The sequence below is a fragment of the Schistocerca piceifrons genome, chromosome 5 (genome assembly GCF_021461385.2).
Source record: "Schistocerca piceifrons isolate TAMUIC-IGC-003096 chromosome 5, iqSchPice1.1, whole genome shotgun sequence".
Classification (NCBI taxonomy): Eukaryota; Metazoa; Arthropoda; class Insecta; order Orthoptera; family Acrididae; genus Schistocerca; species Schistocerca piceifrons.
In genome coordinates, this window is record NC_060142.1 from 313,910,404 (window position 1) to 313,934,124 (window position 23,721).

Here is a 23,721-nt window from a genome sequence, read left to right on the forward strand (position 1 = left end):
GACACAGTATATCCGGCTGAAATGGACACAGTGTATCCATTAGCATTGCAACCTCATGACTGTGGTGTAAAACAAATAGCGTAAGGCGTGTAATGTCTTGCTTTACTGTGTTAAATGTGACTGTCTTGACCAGCAGTGCATACCAATCTCTCTGTTAGACATCAACATATATTGCACCATATCTGACAACATATTATTAAAGTGTGCTGTGAGACATTTGTTTATGGATGCTAGGCAGTTGATGTCCTGTGGATGATGTCACCATGTGAAATTACTTCTGATAGAAGTCTTGACTGGAAAACTTGTCACTAGTCAGAGACCATCACAAGGGGGTGCTTCATCGTTCAAAATGATGTCTTCTACAAGGAACCTAAAATTTCTGGAGCTTTGGCAGTTGGTCCAGCTTTGGTGACAGCGTAGCGGATGAAATATTTAGTGCAAACTGTGATCCATTGATTCTCATTTGTTAACTTTGGAAACCTCCACAGTAGGTCTATTCCAGTTTGGTAGAAATAAGATATTAATTGCACCCCTTTCTGAAATGAAACACTAACAAATTATGTGTCAAAACCCTCGTGTGTGGTGGTTTTTTTTAGGAGATGTTCATTCTAGCTTCACTAGGAATTTCTTCCACAGACTGGATTGAAACCAATCACATGCCAGACGTGGCGTGTAGGCCGTCAGTTGCCCACCTGTGGTCTAATGGTTAATGCAATAATAGCTGCGTTAATTCTGTCTAGAATCTTCATGAATTCCAGGTGACTAGGTGTTGGAACATTGTGAAAAAACTTCAGGATAGCTAGCTGTAGACGAACAGGGATGATGAGCAACCATTTATGCCCCATCATATCGTATTTCCTCTTATAAAGGGTTGTATTTATTAATTGGAAATCTCCTTTGGTTGATTCCTCATTCCTCAAGGCTTCTATGGTTTTCAGCAATGCTGGATCTTCCCTCTGTTTAGCAGCAATGTAGTTTAATGCAGCGATAGCTGAGATTTTGCCCAGGTTGGTGTACTCTGCCAATGGATTCTTTGAAAGGCAGTCAGATTTCCTTACAACCCTATAACCCTTTTCTTGTATATCAGTGTGATGCTGTACTCCTGAAGCCTCAGTCCCCATCTCAGCAGCTGGTCCATTGGATATTTCAGACCAGCCAGCCAATATAGAGAATGGTGGTGTGTGTCAACATTGAATGGTTTGAAATCAGTACTACCAGAATGTATCAATTCCAAAACAACTGCAAGATGCTTGTTTTCAGCTATAGAGTATCTCCTATTAGACTTATAGCATGCTCCGGAAGAATTAGCTATCGTTTCTTCAGCATGTTCCTGAATTTGTACTAGAATTGTACTCACCCCATAACTTCTAGCACTGGTGTGAAGTACTGTCTTGTCATAAAATGCTAGGACTTGACAGCACCACCTTAAAAATGAAGAAAGAGCTTGCTTGTGCCTTGTCCCAGGAAAATTCAACATCTTCCTGCAGTTGTAATTACAAGGGACATAGATTGGTGCAGAAGTCCATTATGTATCACTAGTAGTACGAGCACATATCTAGAAAACTCCGCACATCACAAATCTGCTAAGGAGTCAGGAAATTTGTGATTGCTCTGATTATTTTGTCTGGCTTGGGATGAACTCCATCACCATTTGCTAGATGCCCCAAGATTTTTATTTCTTCGCCAATGAAGAAGCACTTTTTCAGATTCCAAACAGTATAACTTTGAATTCATAGATTCCATAAGGACTTGTGAAGGCAGCCTTTTCCCTTGTCAGCCTCATCCACCCCGACTTGTCAACAGCCTGCCTGTCTGGCCTTAGTTGAGAGTTACTTTGCTACTTTCATGCAGTCTAGGGTGTCATCAGTGTGCAGCAGAGGGTTGACCTTCTTTTTTTTAACACACGTGCCTTCCTTGGGACCCTGGCAGAGGGCCAATGACACTCTGAAGGTTCGTTGCTTTCAACTTGCAGCATCCTCTTCACATTCTCCCATATTATGCATCATTTAACCAATGAAATGCAATATGAGTGCTCTGGCTAATTCATGAACGATCCCCAGTGTTAATATTGTGTTTTACCATGGGGTGTTTGGTCTGTCTTTTCTCTCCTCCAGATTTGAGTGTGTCCAAAAATGGCGCAGAATGATTAGCACTCACTGACATTGTTCCTTTGTGAGGTTGGATCCTTTTGGCAGTTCAGTAGTAGGTTCCTCCCCTGCGTAGACTGCAGTGATAGTGGCACAAGATTCTTTGTCAGTGGCCCTAAGCTACCCTTCCTGGACTGGTTTGGCTGCTCCTATGCACTACTTATGACAGTTAGTGATTCAAAGTTCTCCTTGGCCAGCTACGATGCTTATAATAACCACTAGCATGCAGATTTCTTTTGTGAGCCTGAGTAGCTTTTGCAGGTGACAAAAGCTTCACAGTGTAAATTAGCATATAGATTGACAATTGAAATGCATCTTATTGATGACTGCAGCATAACATTGTCTACAGTGGCAAACAATTGTACAGAGCAATAATTGTCATCTGTGTGTGTTGGAATACATTTATCAATTTGGAGCTCTGATCTTCCACAGCCTATGACTGCTTGTGGTGCCTCAAAGAATTCCCTCCCAGGAATAACACAACAACTAAATTCTGTTAAAATAACAGGTTTTAAGGGCTGTCTGTGTTCAGTCATTAGTAGTAACTTTTGGAGTTATATTGTTATGCCTCAGGGTAGTATCCCCGATGGGCACTAAAAGTTTGTCCAAATTTTGCCTTGGCAGCTCCTGGAAGGCAGACTACCTGTGTCAGTGACCAATAGACTGCCAGCTAGGGGAAAATGGCTAAGTGAGTTGCGGTAAACGTGGAAGCTGTCACAGCACGGTGAAGGACTTGGCACCCAACTCTGCAAGCGAAGCATAATTATATCATGGAAGCTGAGAGATATCGCCATACTAGTGACAGAGAAGAGTTTCATAAGGAAGGCTAAGTACAGCACAACTTTAAGTATTCAGCCAGCAGAAAAGAGCCTCTGAAAGGTGAAGTTGCAAAAGTCTGAAGTCAGTAGGAGAGATGACAGCAAAGAAAAAAACAGGATATGTGCCATCATACCCATCCCCACCACTGCAACGCTTCTTAACAAATGTCTAACTGCTGAATGCTGATTGCTGACTGCCTAGCAAATAGTCTCAAAACATTGCCCAGTACATAGTCTCAGCCTTTGTATCAGTTCCGTATAACCAATGAGAGGGGAGGCTATGTAGGTTGACCTTCGGCTTGCCTAGCAGTCTCCGATCGTCTGTGGAACTAAAACTTCGACTGGAAGGACACTGCTGCTGTTGTTGCCAGCCGTACTACTAACATCCAAGGCTGCACTATGGGGCGCAGAGGCCACTATTACTCTGGATGTCTGCTGCAAGCTCGACTTTCGTGAACTGGACACCGTCCGTCATCCGTCTTCAAGTGGGCGGTCGCTGCTGCTGCTCATCCCATTCTTCTGGCAGGACCCAATGCTGTTGGCTCCTGTTTCCTAAACGGCGCCAGAGAGCCAACTCTCTTTATGAGCCAGTGAGTACTTCAAGTGGGCCTTGGGAGAGACTCGTGAGTGCAAATCTTCGACATTCACAAAAGCACTTTGGAGATGGATACGCAGAGCTGGAGGCCACCAGATTCTGCAGGCAATAGCCGTCTGTGATGCAGCTGCTGCCACCTGATGCTTCGCTGTTCTGGTGATACTGTGAGATGAGCGAAAGTTGGCCTTCTGCCACTGACGAGGCCCTACTCTGCTAGCAGGGGTGTGGCATGGCACTTTGGAAGACAATCCTGTATTACTGCGTAGTAAATGAGTTAGTTAATGATGTTTTCTTGGCGCCTAAAAGCATAACTAGGAACTCACTACCACATCCCAACGGCTCTCTCTTGACAACTATAGGAGTCTGGGATCGGATACCTATAATATGTTCCTATCAGCTGAACATATTTCCCATTTGTAACTTTAGCACATAGTTTTTGTATAATTGACTATAGTCTTCTTTAGTTGGTGATGATATGATCCACATTACAGGAAAGGAAACTCCTGCGTTGACTAATGCCTGGACTTGTTTGCTGCTGATGATATCAGTGAGGTTTCCTGACATCTTGGTGGCTGCCATCCAAGGAGGATTTGCATCTGCGGTGACCTCAACTCGATAGGTGATTGCATCACTAAGCTTCCCTGAATTTGAGGGCCATGCTTGTGGCTGGTACCTCAGGACACGGATGTGGTACAGCATGTTGGGAAGTGACATTATCTAGCATATGGGAGTGGGCTTCATCCCACAGGTCTATTGTAATTGTCTTGTGCTGACTGTCAGAACTGTTAGAATGGTTGATGTCAGGCAGCATAGCAGTCATCAAAATCTCCTCTTCTCTCTCTGCAGTAGTGTAAGTGTACAGGAAATCTACAGTGGAAATATACTGGCACGCAGTTCTCTGTATTCCAAATATGTTTTTTAGCAGAGCATAATAGTTGAAGGAGTTGATTTACCTGCGTTGGTCAGTAGCTAGGCTTTCATTTGATGGCTGCGGTGTAAATCCAAGTTGGCTGAGCCCATTCTTCATGGTGCATTAGACTGGTGGCAGAGATTTTCTTCAACATTACAATACAACAAACTTGTAAAGGGAAGAATTAATTACCACTACAAAATCGGAAGAGTGTCCTAATAAATTTAGCACTAGCTAGCACTAGTATCTCTGACCAGGGAGTCCTTACATCTCTGTTATTGCTTCTATGTTTCATAACAGAAGAAGGCCTGTATTTTTCTTATATTTTTTCTGTAATCACATCTATCTGACTGCATATTCATGTCCTTACTTTTTCTTTCTGTTTAGAATTAAAACCTCATTCGTAGGTATTGCATTTTTATCGGTGAAATAGCTATCATTCCTCTTGCTTTGTATTAAAAATATCCCCATGAATTTTTTAAAGATGTGATCTCATGTTTGTGAATATCATTTTATTAGCAGGATAATCATAACTTAAATTTTGTATTGTATCAAGATGGAATTTGTTTCTCTAGTTTCTCTCAACCACTACAAACAGGGTGCCAGTATTTGACACAGTCCTAGATTGGTCTTGCCTCTAAAACAGTTATTAATGCTGTTACCACTTGGTCCATGCCAATTAACAACTGTGATACAATTGTCAACTTCTTCAGGCATTGTCTTTTAATCAAACTAATACTCCGAATTATAGGTTTCGAGAATAAGTGGAAACTCGTTCCAGAGTGTGAAACAAGTGTCTAACAAAGCTGTACTTCGGTTTTTAACAGTTCTGCAAGACCACATATAAAAGTGGAGAATTCAATAAAATTTTTGGCTGGGATATAAAACTGCCTGTCAGCAACTCAAAACTGTCTGCTGCCTCAACTGTAATCACCGATACACTATCAGATCTACTCTTGAGTCTAGTGCTCAAGGTGACTTATCAAAATTGTTCCCGTATCAACTAGCAGACATCATTCTCAATAGATGAGACTCTGCACAGGCAAAACTACTACACACTGGCAATTACGGAGCTAGGTGGCACAGTGGTTAGCACACTGGACTCGTATTCGGGAGGACAACAGTTCCATCCCGTGTCCAGTCATCCTGATTTAGGTTTTACATGATTTCCCTAAATCACTCAAGGCAAATGCCACGATAGTTCCTTTCAAAGGGCATGGCCGACTTACTTCCCGATCCTTCCCTAATCCGATGAGACTGATGACCTTGCTGTCTGGTCTCCTCCCCCAAAACAACTCAAGCCAAACCCACACTGGCAATCAGTTGGTGATGCTTCTGACCAAAATCTCTCTGATTCGAGTTGATAAAGAAGAAATGATCAGTCTGTGACCACTAAAGGTTTTCTCAACATAAATTTCCCTTCCCTGCACAGATTGCTTCAATTAGTAATTAATGAAAATTCAGTTGATTTATTACCCTGTAAATTAATGACCTGACCTGATCAGTTTTCTATTATAACTTTAAACCACATTATAAGGTGATTTGCCCATCTGGTACTCAATTATCCCGTCAGCATTGGACTAAAATCTCTACACATCTGACATTAATTCTGTACTAAAAAACTTAGGAACCATTAAAGATCGACAGATGAACGGCATCATTGTAACTTTTTTAACAAAAGTTTCATTGTAGTAAATGGCTGTCGGAGAATCGTATTGCGGCCAGCTTCTGTGGTGCCATTGAAACTTTACAGTCACGGAGTGTCCACATTGCTGGCTACTGTTAATATTGACATTTTACAGCTTCTCTCTCCTTTTTTACACGTACAACACATTTTGTACAAGATTTACATCTGAAAACAAAATACATAAATAAATGGTCACATTAACATATTGTTATCCAGTAGCATTTGATCTGTAACTGATGTTTTGGGACTATTTTCCTCGTAGCATCAACCACTCACCTTTGACCCATCACAAGCTGAATTTTTGCTATTTTGAAATACATTAGTTACCCGAGCATACAGGCCTTGGAAGCAATGCATTGCTTGTATTTTGGTTCCTGCCCATGTAGCCAACGGCTTTTAGGTTGCATAATTGGAACCACAGTGGTGGAGAACTTTTAAAGTGCATGGTAGCTCCAACAGACAGTGTCACATTTAACCAGAATCAAATCCAAATCAGAAAGAAGGGCCATCAGTGAAGTAGTACCCTTAGCCTGAAGGCACAATTATTACAGACGACGACGTACAGCCAAAAGAGAACTGACTTCCTGGAAAGAGTGTTTTGTAATTTGTACAAACATCAAATAGTCTAGAATGTATAAATATTACAAACATAAGAAATTTTGAGAACTTTCCGGAAATGATAAATACAACATAACAAATAATCGCTAACAGTTTGATCTGATCTGATGACTTGCAACACGCCAGCCAACAATGCAAACTGCAACACTGCACTGCATGCAGCACAGCTTGTCGCAATGTTGTGCACAAGATAAAGATATTTGCTTCTGTTACTAGTTCAGTTTGTATTACTAATATTATAGTAGTCTGAAAGACTAAAATGTTCAGTTATTTTAAATTTAAGCAGTTGTGCTTATTAGTTATCTGTAAATGGCCAGTATGAAGCTATTTACTCAGACTGTGGATTTTTCTGGATCATTTTGATAGGAATCAATTGAATTATCTAAGGAACATCGAACTGACTGATTATTAATGCCTCTCATAAGTAATTTAGTCCATGGAATAGTCGGGATTAAGTATTGTATCATAATTGTTGTACATTGTGCTTGAATTTTTTTAAAAAATATTGATCCCCTAACTATTTTTTAAATTTCTTTCTGGTGTCACTTTTTAAAGAGAGATTTGGGGCACCAGTATATATCTACGGAATCAGTTCTGTGACTTTTGTTTAAATGATAAAGTATATTAAGATCTTGCATAATGTTTTTGAATGAATGCGTTGTATTTTGATAATTTGTGAGTAGGTACTTTTTATGGTCATTGAAAATACATATACTAACATTTTTAGTGTTCCTGGTTCAAAAGACTGCCACATTGTTCTGTACATGATTGGAACATACCATGTGTGGTGTTTTCTAAATTCCCATCTGAAATTGTGGTTGTTATTTGTAGAAAGTTTTATGTATAATTTTTTTTTTATAAGTAGTTATGAAAGTGTTCTAGTTGTGTTTGGCCTAAATAAATTAGGTGTTATGTAATGAAATAAGAGTTTAGGCTTTCATGAGCAATGTTAATTTGAATCAGATTCCTTTGGGTTTTAGGCCACATCTTTATCATACATTAAAATGCTGATGTTTTTACCATCTTTGCAGCATTATTATTCAGGGCAGCTATGAAAACCACTGCTGAGATCATTGAAATGTCATCTTTACAATTAATTTATTGTATCATTGTGATGTGGCCTAACACAAAAAAGGATTTTAGTCAGATGTGTAGTGGTTGTTGCAGTGTTTTAGTTTAGAAAATCTTGCGTGGAAAAATGAACAATTTTTTTTTAAACTGAGAGCTGAGCTTTTTGTGGCTCTGGCCACTTCTCAACAGTGCTATTATATGATGAGTAGTTATCTCACTCCTCTATATTGTAGTGTGTCAGAATTCATTTGGTTTTGGATTTTGCATGTCACAATACTGGAGGTACTATTGGATCTTGTAGTTTCTTTCATTGTGTGTATTTCATGCTGAAGACAGGCCTTGTTTAGTGACACTGATCTTTAAGTAGCCTTCTTGTGACTGTTATGATGTCGAGTTTGCTCTACCTCATGTGAGCTGTTAATTTGGGTCACTTAAAATATGGAGCAAATTTCTACAACTGTTTCCATAATGTAAAAGTGTTGTTATGACCCATGCTGGGGTTGCGTTGTCAATGGGAGCTTGAATGGAGAGTGGAGGTGAGTGATCCCGTATATCAGCGGGGTACTAATGAAACATCATTCAATTAACAATAATTTATTGGTGGGAGTTTTACAGTCACTCTATTGTCTTTCCTGCAATGCATAGCAGTGACTGTGCTGTGTCTGCACTGCTTATAAACACGAGTTAGCATGTCAGTGGCTGGCAAGGAACTTCCCCACGTCCTCAAGTCAGTTACTGTTGGAACCGAGACTGTGATTTGCGGATCAGAAGTCCTCTCCACAGCCAGATAGCTGTGGGTTTGCAGTGGTGGACTCCAAGTTGGCAGCAGCTTGTAGACGCTTGTTGAATTCACCAAAGCATCCTGCTACTTACTAGAGCTGGTCTTTCATCAGCATCAACAATGTAAATGGAATTACCTAATTCAGAGAATGAGCATAAAGAAAACTCTGAGAATGTGCTTGAAGGAAGCAGAGATTTTATAGTGGGTGATGATGAGATCTCCACCCCTCCCCCCCCCCTAAAACACACACACACACACACACACACACACACACACACACACGCACACGCACGACCAAATGTGCTCTCGTTTTCTGAGCCTGTCAGCGCTATCAGCTGCTTTAGTGTTTAACTTCAGGGTTTCAGATTGTTACTTTTTGAAAAGTTTGCTTCCTGAAAGGTGTTTCTATGCTATCTCTAAGTGTAGTTGCTACATTTAGCCCCCCGTTACAGTAGCATGTTTTGTCAGCTTTGCACTGTTGTTGAATGTGTTTTTCATACTCTGATGAAATGAACTCTCAGCTGGTTTGTACTTCGTGCCCCTCCTGTTGATATACAGTTAAGACACTGTTGCATAACCGGCAGACCTGCCCCATTTAGCCATCTCCATTGTTTACTTACCAAATTCTATTCCTGCATGTATATGCAATATTCCCCAATCCTTAACAAATTCGTCCTGAATTTTCACACTTTCCACTAGTCTATATTGCTTATTAAACCATCCTCCATGGAATATTCCTGTTATAAAAACTAAAGCCAATCTCACAAATCTTTAAAATATTGTATTAATCCTATGATTCCCTCTACTACTCCGTAGTGTTTTCTGTAATATTGCCAAACCATACAATAGGTAACTCATGCATAAGTAACTCTGGCTTTCTCATGTAGTAAATATAAATTATACAAATGATGACTCCAACCACTATATTACTCTTAGCTGAAATGCTTATGTTTATAACTTGATTAAGCTGCTTCTCGTAGTATTTTTGGATGTGCTGTAACATCTTTTCTGTGGAAATATACCCCTTCTGTGTTGCAAAAAGTTAGTCTACTGAGTGAAGGACATCCAGGTTGAGGGTATTATTTAAAAATGTCAGATTTTTGGACTGCCAGTATCTCAAATGGCTTCTCTGGCCAAAAAGGCAAAGTTTGTGTCAGCTTGATTGCTCTTGTACCTGTAACTGTTGTATCCATAACTGTTGCCATTAAGTGACAAGATAACACTATTTCTATCACAAACCGTTCTGTTAAATTTTTATCTCTGGAGCGTATAATGAACGTATATAGTGCACTCTTATTCTTTGGAAATGTGGATAACGGGTCAATACTTCCTCCAACACTGTCGTTTTGTATTTCCCCAGAAACAATTCTACTTTACGTACGTGACAGTCCAGACCACTCTGGTTGGACAGACCGAAATACTCTTCTGCTGGCAAGCCTGTAACTTCTCTGGACATCAGTGCATATTTTTCTCTGTTCTCTGAAATTATTACTACTTTGCTAGTGTGAATTTGTAACCTGCAAAACTTTCTTGTCGCTTTACCTACCTCATTCCAAAAGCATTGGTGCATAACAAAATACTACTGAACACTACACATTATGAACTTATTAAAATACCTAGCACAGACAAGATTAAATGCCCCAAAAACAAAACAGAACAAATCCCTGTAGTTGGAATGAAACAAGTGTACACAGTTAACAAAAGGAAACTATGATAAGCTATCAGAATCCTGAACAGTTCTAACTCGTGGCTTCTTTTCCTTCCTAGAGGTTTTATTCAGTTCCACCTGTGATGATGTAATCTGTGGGAATGCATCTGCCACTACACAGAAGGTCTTGAATCAGCTTACAGAACAATCAGTGTTTTCATCAGAAACTGTATCTTCACATTTGCAGATGATGTCATCTGTAGCATCAGATATGGGCCCTGATACTTATTTATAAACTTTTTTGTTCTTCCTTTTGGTGTTTGGTTACCAAAACTCACTGGCCTACTAAGTACTATGGTAGTTTCCCTGTACATTCTCTCATCTTCTCTTGATGCTAGAGTGCTTTTGTATTCACTCATTTGACCCACTCCCCCACTTCTTTTATTAGTTTTGTAAACTTTGTTGCTTACTCCTCGTTGCCACCTAATTCAGGTTTCCAAACCTCAAAAGGAGATGGCATCTTTCTACTGTACACAACCTGTACTGCTGTGTATTTTTTAATTGTATGGTGAGATGACGTTGTAAATGTGTGTCCCAATTTTCATGTTGACTATTCATATAATTGCTTATCATATTCAGATATGTATGGTGAACCCATTTGGCACATCTGTTCACTTGTGGATAGAAAAGCCTAGTGTGAAATTTTCAGATATGAAGCAGGTGAAAAACTAGTTCAAAAGATCTGACATAAAATTTGTACCCTGATCTTTATAGTATCAGGAAAAACTGAATGTATAGTATCAGGAAAAACCAAATGTTAGTCTCCAGTTATTAACCATCAGTTCCTGACTGTGCTTGCTTGTTGGTCCAGAATTTCTGTCATTGCTACAAACCAGGAAAATTATCTATTATTGTTAGAATATATGTTACAAGCTGCTGCCCTATTGAGAGGTCCAAGGTATGTAAACCAAGCATTTTGAAAGTTTTGGTTGCTCCTGGTAATCTTTGCAATGGCACATGTTGGCGACTCAGCTCTGCTTTTTGCGCACGTGGCATATCTTGCTTTCTGGTTCTCCACCAAAACTTTGTTGCTATGCATCTCTCTGTTGTTCTACATCCAGCCAACAAATGACCATGAGCATGTTGCAAAAGTTCATTTTTAAATAATGCAGGAACCACCACACACAGTTCACATTTTGACTTCTGCACAGCAAACCGTCACCTGTCACTAACAGTGGTTGCGACCTAAAAGCCCAACGATCTATGTCTGTTGCTTGTGCTCTTTGCCATCCTGACAAGCTTTTGCATAGTGCTTGTAGAACATGAATTTTTCTTTTTAGCATGTCTGCATTAGTGTGCACTTCATGTGTTAATGCAGTACCTCATAATTAAACTCGCATAATTTCTGTACTCACTGTGTTAATCTACTGGAATGGTCTTTCAGTCTCAGTAACCACTTAAGGGGTGCATGATCAGTCACTACCTTAAATGTTTGTCCTTACAAATACCAGAGAAATACAAATACCAAGAAGCTAATAATTCCTTTTCTGTTGTTGAATAATTCCATTCTGTTTTATTCAACTGTCTGTAAGTATAAGCCACTGGATGTTCCTTATCAACCATGATTTGGATCAAAATACAACCAATTGCCATATTGCTTGCATCACAGGACAGGATGAACTCTTGTTCAAAGTTAGAAAATACCAATGTAGGACTGGATACTAAAGCATACTCGACTAACTACTCAAATTTTAGTCCTTTCGTAGTAGGCAGTTCAGGGGCTCTGCAATTTGTGTGAAATCCCTTATGAATTTCCTACAATAATTACAGAGGCTAAAAACACTTGAAACTGTTGTATAGTCCGTGGTGGTACAAAATGATGAACTGCTGATATTAAATGTGGATCAGTCTTTACATCTTGCTGGCTAATTGCATGTTATGTGGTCAAGACAATGTAGGAAGGTCTCTGACAGCTTGCAATGGTATTGCCAAGTTTCAGCGGTGAAGCGCCAATAGCTACAAGCAATAATGGTAGCCATCTATATGACTGTGATAACACTGAGGTGTTGCCATAGAGATGTTTACAAAATCACATTATGTTATTGGTTGAGGTGGGCGTGTGAAGACGCTGCACCCATCCTACTGCAACCGTCGGGGATCAACTGACACAAACTCACCTGTAGGTAGTTTGCTTCCATTTGAGCAAAATGCTACTTCTGCTCATTGAGTGTTAAGTGCTGTTTGTTGTTGTTTTAGGACTTCTTCCAGTCATTTCACATATTCTTCCATATCCCTTGAAAATATGATTATGTAATAAAGATACACCATGCATTTCTTAGGTTTCAATCTGTGAGCCTCTGAAATGTAGCTGCTGCAGTTTTTTTGATCCAAATGGCATTCTGTGATACTGGTAATGTTCCTGTGGTGTGGAAAAAGCTGTCTTTGGCCTGTCTTTCAGAACTACTTCAAGCTGGTAGTTGCCACTCTTTAAATCCTTATTTGAAAAGTATTTACATTGACCCACTTCGTTGAGTGTATCTGTGGTGTTTGGAATGGGATACAGATTGGTGGCAGTTTTTGCACGTAAAAAGCAATAATCAGAACAAGACCTATATTTTTGGATACCAGTGACCCTTTGGGCAGAATGACAGTGTTTGCACCCCTTTCACTATGACTATCCTCACTGGATCCTCAGCGAACTGCTGGTCAATGAATTCGTACGTTAGCACTGTAACTGCCTTGGGTCCCTGTATGGTTTCTTATGTAGCAGAGCATTGCTTTCTGTTGGTATTCTGTGCTGTGTGATCAGTGTGGATCATAACAAAACCACTGGATTGAACAAATCTGTGAACCTAAGCAATAAAGGTTCCATGTCTTCCATACCTTTTGCTTGCAAGTGTTTATCCCGTAGTGCAGAATTGTTAATGGTGTGCTTGTGGCTGCGTAGTTGCCTGAACTGTGAATATTGTTTTCTTCCAAGTCACTCAAACTGGCAGTTATTAGGACATTTGGCAGACTCACCTCTTCCATGCTAGAATTATCTAAACTCACAGAAACCAAAAATTCCCATCTTTATCCGAAACACACACTGCACTCCTGTGTACCACACAGTGTGACGTATCTAATTCTTTGTTGGATGTCGACAGTTCTACCAAGCACGACAATTCCCTCGGTAAAGCCATACTTGCACTAACCCAGATCAGTTTTCCTGTACCTGCCAGTACATTATTGTGGAAATTAACCTTTAGTGTACATGTACGTGGCTTAGCTGATACAATCTTCATGACAGGTGCACCTTCCAACATTGTTTCACTAGCAGCTTTCTGCTCAAGTTTGATCATACACCATGGAACACCAACTATTGCATGATGTTTATTCAGAAAATAGAGTCTGAGAATTGCACAGTACCCCTCACAAATGTGTGACAACACCTCCATAAGCTGCTTAAATTTTTCAGCCCCAATGCTAAAAGTGAATAGCGTTGTCCACAATGAATCTATCTCACCTTTACCAAGTCCATGTAACCTTTTTAGTGGAGACTGATGTCTCTTCCTACCCGAGAGGTCCAGACTAACAGCTGACACATGTGGACCTGTGTCTGTCAAGAATTTATGTTCTTGCTGTACTAATCAAGCAACAATCTGTTGCGACACTTGTCCCTGCAGTGTACTGTTCTGTTGGCAATGGCCTCTGATGGTCAAGGCACTCCCATTCCCATTTAACGAACACTTTTTCTTATTATTTGTCTCCTGCTTACTATTACTGCAGTCACTTATCTTATGTCCAACCTCACCATATTAAAAGCACTGTGGCTGGCGATGTTGCATCTTCACTGGCCCATTTTATCCGTGTCTGTAGCATTTAACATCAGAAGAGAAAATTCCTTGGTCACTCCATTTTACATTCACAAAACCTGTTTCCTCTAACTGTTTAGCAGTTCATATAGGAGAGGACAAATCACTAGGATTCTCTATTCTTACTCTTCATTGACGTAGCCACCGAAATATCTTCCATGAATATGTCCAAAGTCCTATTTTGCTGCTTCCTGCAAGTGGACTCTGTCCATCTCTGCATTGTGCTGTAATTCGTGAATTTGCGAGTTCAGCTTAAGAACCTTGTAAGAGAATGCTTCTAATGATTCATTATGTTTTTCCGTTAAAGCAATGAGCTTTATTCTGAAAAATCTAGCACTATCATGCTTATGATAGTCTTGGATTAGTCCTTCAGCCAGCTGCTTAAACGTTTATGCCTCACCAAGGGTTTCGTAGTGTGTGTCACCTATTAGCCGTAACTGAGCCATAGAAAGATATGTTGTGTTAGACCAGTTCCCTAAACGAGCTGCTTCCTTAAATCATCCAGAAAAGCTGATGCATCCTCAGATCTTTCTCCAGAATAAGGTGTAGACTAGCTGCAATAGGATCAGTAGATGGAATAGGTAGGACAATTGTGGTCTCAGTATCCTCCTCTTGTGCTGGCATCAGTCCTGTTGCTGCATGTAATGCCTCTAGTTCCCTTAGCATTTGTTCAATAACCTGCCTCTGTTCTATTTTATCTTGCAGTAATGCAGCTACCTGATTTTTCAAAACTTCCACAGATTCATTTAAAGTTACTGAATGTGTTTCTGGTCATTGGGTAGCCTCTATTTTGAACTATACCTCAGAACATGCGAGATCCCTTCATAGTGACACAATATCAACAAGCAAAAAAAAAGTATTGATCTTTATTATGTATCTCAGCTCAGCAAGACTCACAGCACTGCTGTGCTTTAGGGCCAAATCATCTACATGTTTTGCACTTCACTGATACTGCTCTAGTGCACGCTAATTCTTGTGCTGATAAATTCTAGCACTTGCCATGTAGAGTCCATGCTGCTTGAAAGAGCGGGATGGCACGTCAGTGCCCAGTGAGGAACTTGCTGAGCTCAGGTCTCGCACTGCCTGTGGGCAGTGCTGCAGATCCATCACAGGAGAAAGTAGTGGCTGTGCATCCCCACAACCTCAGCACTCTTGATGAGTGAAGCTGCTCTCAGGCTTGGCCCCAGAAAGCTGCATGCTCCTGTGTTGAGATGGCGTGTGGCAACCGGGACAGCCCAAGTAACAGTCTCAGCATACAGATGGTAAGGCAGTACTGCCACAAAAAAGGAAGCAGAGGTTTTACAGCAGGCAATGACGCGATAACACACACACACACACACACACACACACACACACACACACACTAGTGAACAAATGTGGTCTCGTTTTCTGAGCATATCAGCACTCGTGGCTCCTCTAGTGTTTAGCTTCAGAGTTTGAGTGTTTCTTTGTGTGAATTTGCATCCTGAATGGTGTTCTTATGACATGTCTAAGTGAAGTTGCTACATGTAGCCTCAATACAGTAGCACGTTTTGTCAGTTCCGCATTGTTGTTGAAGCACTGAATCAGTTGATCTTGGCTTGCTTCTCACATACTCTGATGAAATGAGCCACAAGCTTGTTTGTATTTGTGGCTGCTCATGTTGACACTCAGTTACAACACATGTGCATATCTGACAGATGTGTCCCTTTTACCCCTCTCTATTGGTTCTTTAACAGCATTTTATTCCTGCACTTACTTACTATTCTGCTGTGCAGCAGTATGAATGTTATTTTACCCTTTTTCATGTGTATAATTCATTACTCTCTGGAATACTTACTTTTCAACGTGGTTCATTTGTGTATCAGTTATGGGCTGAAGACACAGGAGACCTCTGCCAATGCATCATTACATTATAACAAAATCTTAAGATTGATACCAAACAAAAGCAACTTTGTTGTGGTAATGGCTAAGAGTGACTTCTTTTGGTGGTGGTACAAGCAGCAATAGCAGTAACAGTATTTTGAGAGAGTGGTGTATGGTACTTAAAACACCAATTTTTAAAATTACGTGTTAGGAAACTGTTGCAAATAGCATGAAAGTCAGTCAGTTACATTTGCATTACTATTTAATTGCGTGGTTTTTGTTGTTTATGATTGCCAACAGGAAACCAAACGGATGCTTGGGAACTTGGGACTGGGAATTTGAAGGCAGTAATGCTGAATATTGTGGCCTTTATCCACGGGCATGGACAGTTTTTGACATACCGGAGCAGAAAATACGTGTAATTTGTAGACAGATTTCACCAGTAATCCCACACAATTACAAGGTATGTATTGGTATTGCTTCATAGGGTAAGTCTTTCCCCATTATAAACTCTGAGTTAGCACCTGTGAAAAATTTCAGCAAAGTTCATTGCATATGTGTGAGATTTCAGATGTAATTGTCACTGCGCTTTCTCAGATGTTGATGAAATGTTCTGCAATACCTAATAATGTAAGAGAATAAGTTTTTTTCCTTTTTTCCTTTTGTATTTATTTTTATTTTTAGAGATCTTTGCATTTTTATGACACCAAACAAAATAAAATAGTCATCTGTGTCAGTTACATTTTTATTAACATCTACTGTATGTTCCAGGATTTTGTGTACCTTTGTCATCTAGTGGATGTGGTTGATTTTTTTCACAATGTGTGCTTCATCTAGATGCAGCCAGGTGTCAGTGATAGGTTTCATTTACCTGAAAAAATAGTTAGTGCATGTCACATTTTTTATGAATGACACTGGAGTCAAATACAACAATGTTATGAAAAGGAAAGCTGCTACACACCTTATAGCGGAGATGCCAAGTCGCAGATGGGCTCAACAAAAGACTGTCACAAATAAAGCTTTTGGCCGTTAAGGCCTTCAACAACAATAGAGGACACATACGCACACGCGCATATGCTCATTCATGCAAACACAACCCACACACATGACTGCAGTCTCAGGCAGCTGAACCCACACTGAGTAGCAGCACCAGTGCATGATGGGAGTGGTGACTGTGGGAGGGGGGGGGGGGCTAACGAGGAGGCTGGGCAGGGAGTGGGGAGGGATAGTGTGGTGGGGGTGACAGACAGTGAAATGCTGCAGGTTTGATGGACAGTGGGGAAGAGGTGGGAAGGTGAAGGGGGAGGGGGGAGTATCTGAAAAGGAGAGAAGTAAAACGACTGGGTGTGATGGTGGAATGACGGCTTTGTAGTGCTGGAATGGGAATATGGAAGGGGCTGGATGGATGAAGACAGTGACTAATGAAGCTTGAGGCCAGGAGAGTTACGGGAATGTAGGATATATTGCAGGGAAGGTTCCCACCTGCACAATTCAGAATAGCTGATGTTGGTGGAAAAGATCCATATGGCACAGGTTGTGAAGCAGTCATTGAAATGAAGGATGTCATGTTTGGCACTGTGTTCAGCAACAGGGTGGTCCACTTGTTTCTTGGCCACAGTATGTCAGTGGCTACTCATGCAGACAGACAGCTTGTTGGCTGTCATACCCACATAGAATGCAGCACAGTTGTTGCAGCTTAGCTTGTAGATCATGTGACTGGTTTCACAGGTAGCCCTGCCTTTGTTGGGATAGGTGATGTTAGTGACCAGACTGGAGTAGGTGGTGGTGGTGGTGGTGGTAGGACATACGGGACAGGTCTTGCATCCAGGTATGAGCCATGAGGTGAGGGGTTGGGAATAGGGGTTGTGTAAGGATGGACGAGTATATTGTGTAGGTTCGGTGGACGGCAGAATACCATTGTGGGAAGCATGGGAAGGATAGTGGGCAGGACATTTCTCATTTCAGGACACGATGAGAGGTAATCAAAACCCTGGTGGAGAATGTAATTCAGTTGCTCCAGTCCTGGGTGGTACTGAGTTACAAGGGGAATGCTCCTCTGTGGCCATACGGTGGGACTTTGGGAGGTGGTGGGAGACTGGAATGACATGGCACAGGAGAATTGTTTTTGTAGAAGTTTGGGAGGATGGTTACAGTCTGTGAAGGAAGCGTCATTACATTTCATCCTAGATTTTCCACTGGAGTCAAATACTGTAGACAGTAATAAAATATCTAGCAAATAATTCAAATTTGTTGCACACAAGATACATTTGTTTGTAATATTAAATTGTAGGGGATAACAAAAAAAGTCTGGAGATCATATAAATAGTGATGGGCTGCACCTTTAATTCTCATCATACTGCATAACTATTCCATTGTACAGGTGACTTGGTTTATACAGGTATGCAGAATGAGTGTATAGAAATTATGTGCCTTAGACATTTGTTACATCAATACTGTGTGCTTAATTTATTATGTAAAATCATTGACTATAGGATTTACTTTTTCCATCAGTACTGAAAGAGGAGGAGAAGGTGAAGATTTTTAAATTGAAAGAAGTATCTGTATTCTTTTTTAAACAGTGGAAAGTTCAGTATGGAATAACAATAGTATTCCATCCTGAACTTTCCATTGAAGATCGATTTCTGTTTCTTCAGACATGCACGTAAGTATTACAAGCCTAGGTGGGCATAAGAACACAGTAGGTAAGACAATGAAAAATGCACCACTCTACATGTGAACCATTTGTAGCATGAAAAATATCGAGTCGATATTCAGTTTCTTGCCAAGTTCTTAGTAACATTTCCTCTGTTATTGTTGCGATCACATTAGTGATAAGATGTTGCAACATAGGAATATTGTCCACTTTGGTCGCATGTACGCATGCCTTCACAGATCCCCACATGAAGAAATCAAGCGGCATAATGTCGGGTGATCGTGGTGGTCGGGCAATGGGTCCTTCGCATCCGATCCAATGATTGGGAAATTTCCTATCCAGGAACAAGCGAACAGCCATTCACCAATGCGGCAGAGCTCCATCTTGTTGAAAAATGATGCTGGGTTGCAAGTCTTGTATCTGAGGGTACACAACTGCTCCAAAATGTCCAGATACACTGACCCATTCATTGTTTGTTCCACAGAGAAGAACGGTCCAACAATCCTGTCGTGCATTACATCCCTATCAATACACTGCAGCATATCCGCAGCAAATTGTCAGCGTGGTTTGTCATTCAGTGTCAGATGTTGCAGAATTTGCACTTTGTAAGCACACATATGAAGACACTGGTGAACTACACAATGCAGTCTTGATTGAGGTGCATCAAGTTGCCTAGATGCTTGATGAATTGACTTACGTGAGCTTCTGAGAAACATTTGTCTGATGTCCTCCACTGTCTCTTCTGAAACTCCATAACATACACTGCCAAAATGTTTAAGAACACTTCCTGTTGCCAGAAACTTCCTATACCATTCCTTAATTGTTTTCACATCAGGTGGATCACAATCATACACACGACGATAATTTCTTTGCACAGTAATCGGCGATTTTGTTTCTGCAAACCACACTACTGCTTGCACACGCTGCTGTGGCGTCGCCATTTTCACTCCATGCCACCATGCTGCACTCTGGCGATGATACTTGGCACTTCTGATACAGGAATATAAATTCTTTGGGATGCTCTACAATGTGGTGCATTTTTCATTGTCGTATCTACTGTGGTTTTTCTCTCCTGTGTCCTTGAAATCAGGGAGGTTTGAGTGGGACACCCTGTATTATGAGATAAAAAATAAATTACTATAACAGGTGTGAAATTTTCACCTCTACAATGAAAAACTTCTAGCAAGAAACTTTTTAAAGAAATAATGAAATTAATTTGGTAACATCTAGACAGCATTACTGTATGTCATGTATGAATGAGATTTACTTGTGGAACACTCATTGTGTGAGGACTTGCATGACCCCCCCCCCCCTTCCCCAGCATTATTGTTCTGACAGCCCACCTTAATATGACTGAGGATATTCCCTACTGTCCAAAGGGATTAGATTTGGAGATCTTACAGGCTCTTCATCAGTACACTCATAATTGAAAACACTAAAATTCATTATATAAATGTGCCTGTAGGATATTTTTTTCTTTTTTTTTTTTTTCAGGAGGAGAATGAAATTTTTTGTGAACATACTTGGAACATTTAGCTTTAAGTTGGTATATAAAAGTATTTTCTTTTATGTACAATTGAGCCATAATGGACCGTGAAGTAGGTGTCACGTTGCAACAATAGTCGGTGATGACTCTGCCACATCGATTCACAGGAAGTTGCTCCCTGTTTATGTGGAGGACACAGTGGATCGTAGCAGGATCCAGCGGTGGTTGCAGAGGTTTAAAGAAGGTGATTTCTCTCTGCTGGACAATCGATGATGCAGTAGACCATCAACTGCTGTGAGTGATGTGAATAAGGAGACCATTGATCAAATCATCCAAAATGACAGATGTGTAACGATGCAACAGCTTGCTGAAATGACTCATTTGTCATTGGGTAGTGTGGTATCACTGGTATAGTCACTAGGATACAGAAAAATCTGTGCACATTGGGTGCCTAGATTATGACAAGAGAAATGAAAACGGTGAGGAAGAATGTGTGTAAGGGTATCATAAAGACCTTTACTGAAGAGTGGAAACAGTGTTTTGATGGCGTCATTACCCAGGATGAAACATGGTTGTTTTTGTCCGAACCTGAGAGCAAGACCCAAGCCATGGAGTGGCGTCATCCGGGTTCCCCTCGGAAGAAGAAACCAAGACTTTCAAGAACTGCAGGCCGAAAGGTGATGGCCTCCTCTTTCTGTAATCAGTGTGGTGTCATTTTCATTGACTTTTTGAAACCTAGCTCCACAATTAACTGGGAGCATTGCTGTTTGTCATTGGACAAGCTGCAATGTGCCATCAAGACCCACAGACCACAGCTTCAGGGTCAGCTCATCCGATTAAACCATGACAATGCCAAACCCCCATACAGCTCTTATGATGCAGGAGAAAATGAGGAAAATGGGTGGAAAATTGTTCCTCATCCTCCCTACAGTCTGGACTTTGCTCCATTTGATTTTTACCTCTTTGGTCATCTAAAAGGGCCCACCTGCGTGGTAAAACATTTGACTGTGAGAAAGACCTTATTTCCTCTGTCAAGCGATGGTGTAAACGTCAATCCCCAGAATTTTACCATAGTGCATTTACATCATGGAAAGAACGTTGGGCCAGATGCATCACAGCTGATGGAGGCTACATTGAGTAGGCTCAATTTATAGCTAAATGTTCCAAGTTGTTGTTGTTGTTGTTGTTGTTGGGGTCTTCAGTCCAGAGACTGGTTTGATGCAGCTCTCCATGCTACTCTATCCTGCACAAGCTTCTTCATCTCCCAATACCAACTGCAACCTACATCCTTCTGAATCTGTTTAGTGTATTCATCTCTTGGTCTCCCTCTATGATTTTTACCCTCCACGCTGCCCTCCAATACTAAATTGGTGATCCCTTGATGCCTCAGAATATGTCCTACCAACCGACCCCTTCTTCTAGTCAAGTTGTGCCACAAATTTCTCTTCTCCTCAATTCTATTCAATACCTCCTCATTAGTTGTGTGATCTACCCATCTAATCTTCAGCATTCTTCTGTAGCACCACATTTCGAAAGCTTCTATTCTCTTCTTGTCTAAACTATTTATCGTCCACATTTCCCTTCCATACAAATACTTTCAGAAACGACTTCCTGACACTTAAATCTATACTTGATGTTAACAAATTTCTCTTCTTCAGAAACGCTTTCCTTGCCATTGCCAGGCTACATTTTATATCCTCTCTACTTCGACCATCATCAGTTACTTTGCTCCCCAAACAGCAAAACTCATTTACTACTTTAAATTTTCATTTCCTAATCTAATTCCTGCAGCATCACCCGAATTAATTTGACTACATTCCATTATCCTTGTTTTGCTTTTGTTGATGTTCATCTTATATCCTCCTTTCAAGACACTGTCCATTCCGTTCAGATGCTCTTCCAGGTCCTTTGCTGTCTCTGACAGAATTACAATGTCATCGGCGAACCTCAAAGTTTTAATTTCTTCTCCATGTATTTTAATTCCTACTCCAAATTTTTCTTTTGTTTCTTTTACTGCTTGGTCAGTATGCAGATTGAATAACATTGGGGATAGGCTACAACCCTGTCTCACTCCCTTCCCAACCACTGCTTCCCTTTCTTGTCCCTCGACTCCCTCCAAGTATAATCACCAAAACTTTCATTCTCCTCCTGCAAAAACTAAAAAATTAGAGACGACTGTGCAAAACTTTTTGAACGCCCTTTGTACTTTAATACCAAATACATTTGTTCAGATGGTTTTGTGAAACCTAGATTTTGTCCCTATACAGTATCGCCCTGTTATCTTCAATATGCAATAAAAGTGTAGCACTCCAAAATGTAACTCTTAAGGTTGCATTATCCATTTGTTCCACAAAAAATTTGTGTCTAACATAAAATTTCTTGGAATTAAAATCTAGGTCATTTAGAAGGAGAAAAATATTTATTTTTGAGGCCTCATACTCAATTTTGTGTTGTAGCTAGGCTTTATCACTCATAATTGCATGTAAAGTAGAATGAGTTCATGGAACAAAGTGTAACCAAACTCGTGGAAGTAGGAAATTGGGATAGCAGACAAGCCAGTGCCTAACGTGGCAACATTGCAGGGCAAGGGGTGGAGTAGGGTGAGACATAAGCAGTGACCTTGAGCAAACTTTCTAGTCTTGCATCTAGGTCAGTAACAAGGATATGAGCCATGAGACAAGTGGTTGGGAGAAGGGACAGACAAGGATATTGCGTAGGTTTTGTGGGCAGCAGAATACTAGGAATTCCACAATGAGTGGGATGGGGAGAATATTTCTAATTGCAGGACAGGATGGAATGTAATTCAAACCCTGGCAGAGAATGTGATTCATTTGTTCCAGTCCTGGGTTGTCCTGAGACACGATTAGGAGTGATTATTTGTGGCTGGATAGTGGGTATGGCAGGTGACTGGTGAGACAAGGCTTGTGAGATCTGTTTCTGGACAAGGTGGGAGGGTAATTTCGGTCTCTGAAGGACCCACTGAGACTCTTGGTGTATTTAAAGAGGGACTGCTCATCACTACAGATGCTATGACCATGGCTAGGCTGTATGTAAGATCTCTCTTGGTTTAGAATGGGTGGAAGCTGTCAGAGAGGAGATACTGATGGTGGTTGATAGGTTTGATGTGGACTGAGGTACTGATGTAACCATTCTTGATGTTGAAGTCAATATCGAGGAAGGTGACTTGTTGAACTGAGGAGCAACAGTTGTAGCAAATGGAGGAGAATGTGTTGAGGTTTTGGAGGAATGTGTATCTGGTGTCCTCACACTCTGTCCAGATCATGTCATCAGTGAATGTGAACCAGGTAAGGGGTTTGGGATACTGGGTGGTTACTAAAGATTCCTGTAGATGGTCCAAGAATAGATTATAATAGGATGGCACCAATGTTGTAGCATGGGCTTGTTTGTAGGTGATACCCTCAAAGGAGAAGTAATTGTGGGAAAGGTAATTGTGACCAGGAAGGAGATTGTAGGTTTGGATTCAGTCAGATGTCAGAAAAATAGCAGCAAGGTCCTGGGCATTGGGGGTGTTTATGTAGAGGGAGGTGATATCGACAGTTGTGAGCATTGTGCTGGGCGGCATTGGAACACTAACAGTGAAAGTGGGT

At 40.7% G+C, this 23,721-nt stretch overlaps 1 protein-coding gene across 1 annotated transcript in view; it reads left to right on the top strand.

The window, feature by feature from the left end:
* The window catches only part of LOC124798257 (non-lysosomal glucosylceramidase), a 257,460-nt gene that overhangs the window by 80,854 nt on the left and 152,885 nt on the right, over window positions 1–23,721 (top strand). Inside the window, exon 4 of the mRNA XM_047261576.1 lies at window positions 16,275–16,437. Coding sequence (XP_047117532.1) covers window positions 16,275–16,437 — 163 coding nt within the window. The remainder of the gene's footprint in view (window positions 1–16,274; window positions 16,438–23,721) is intronic.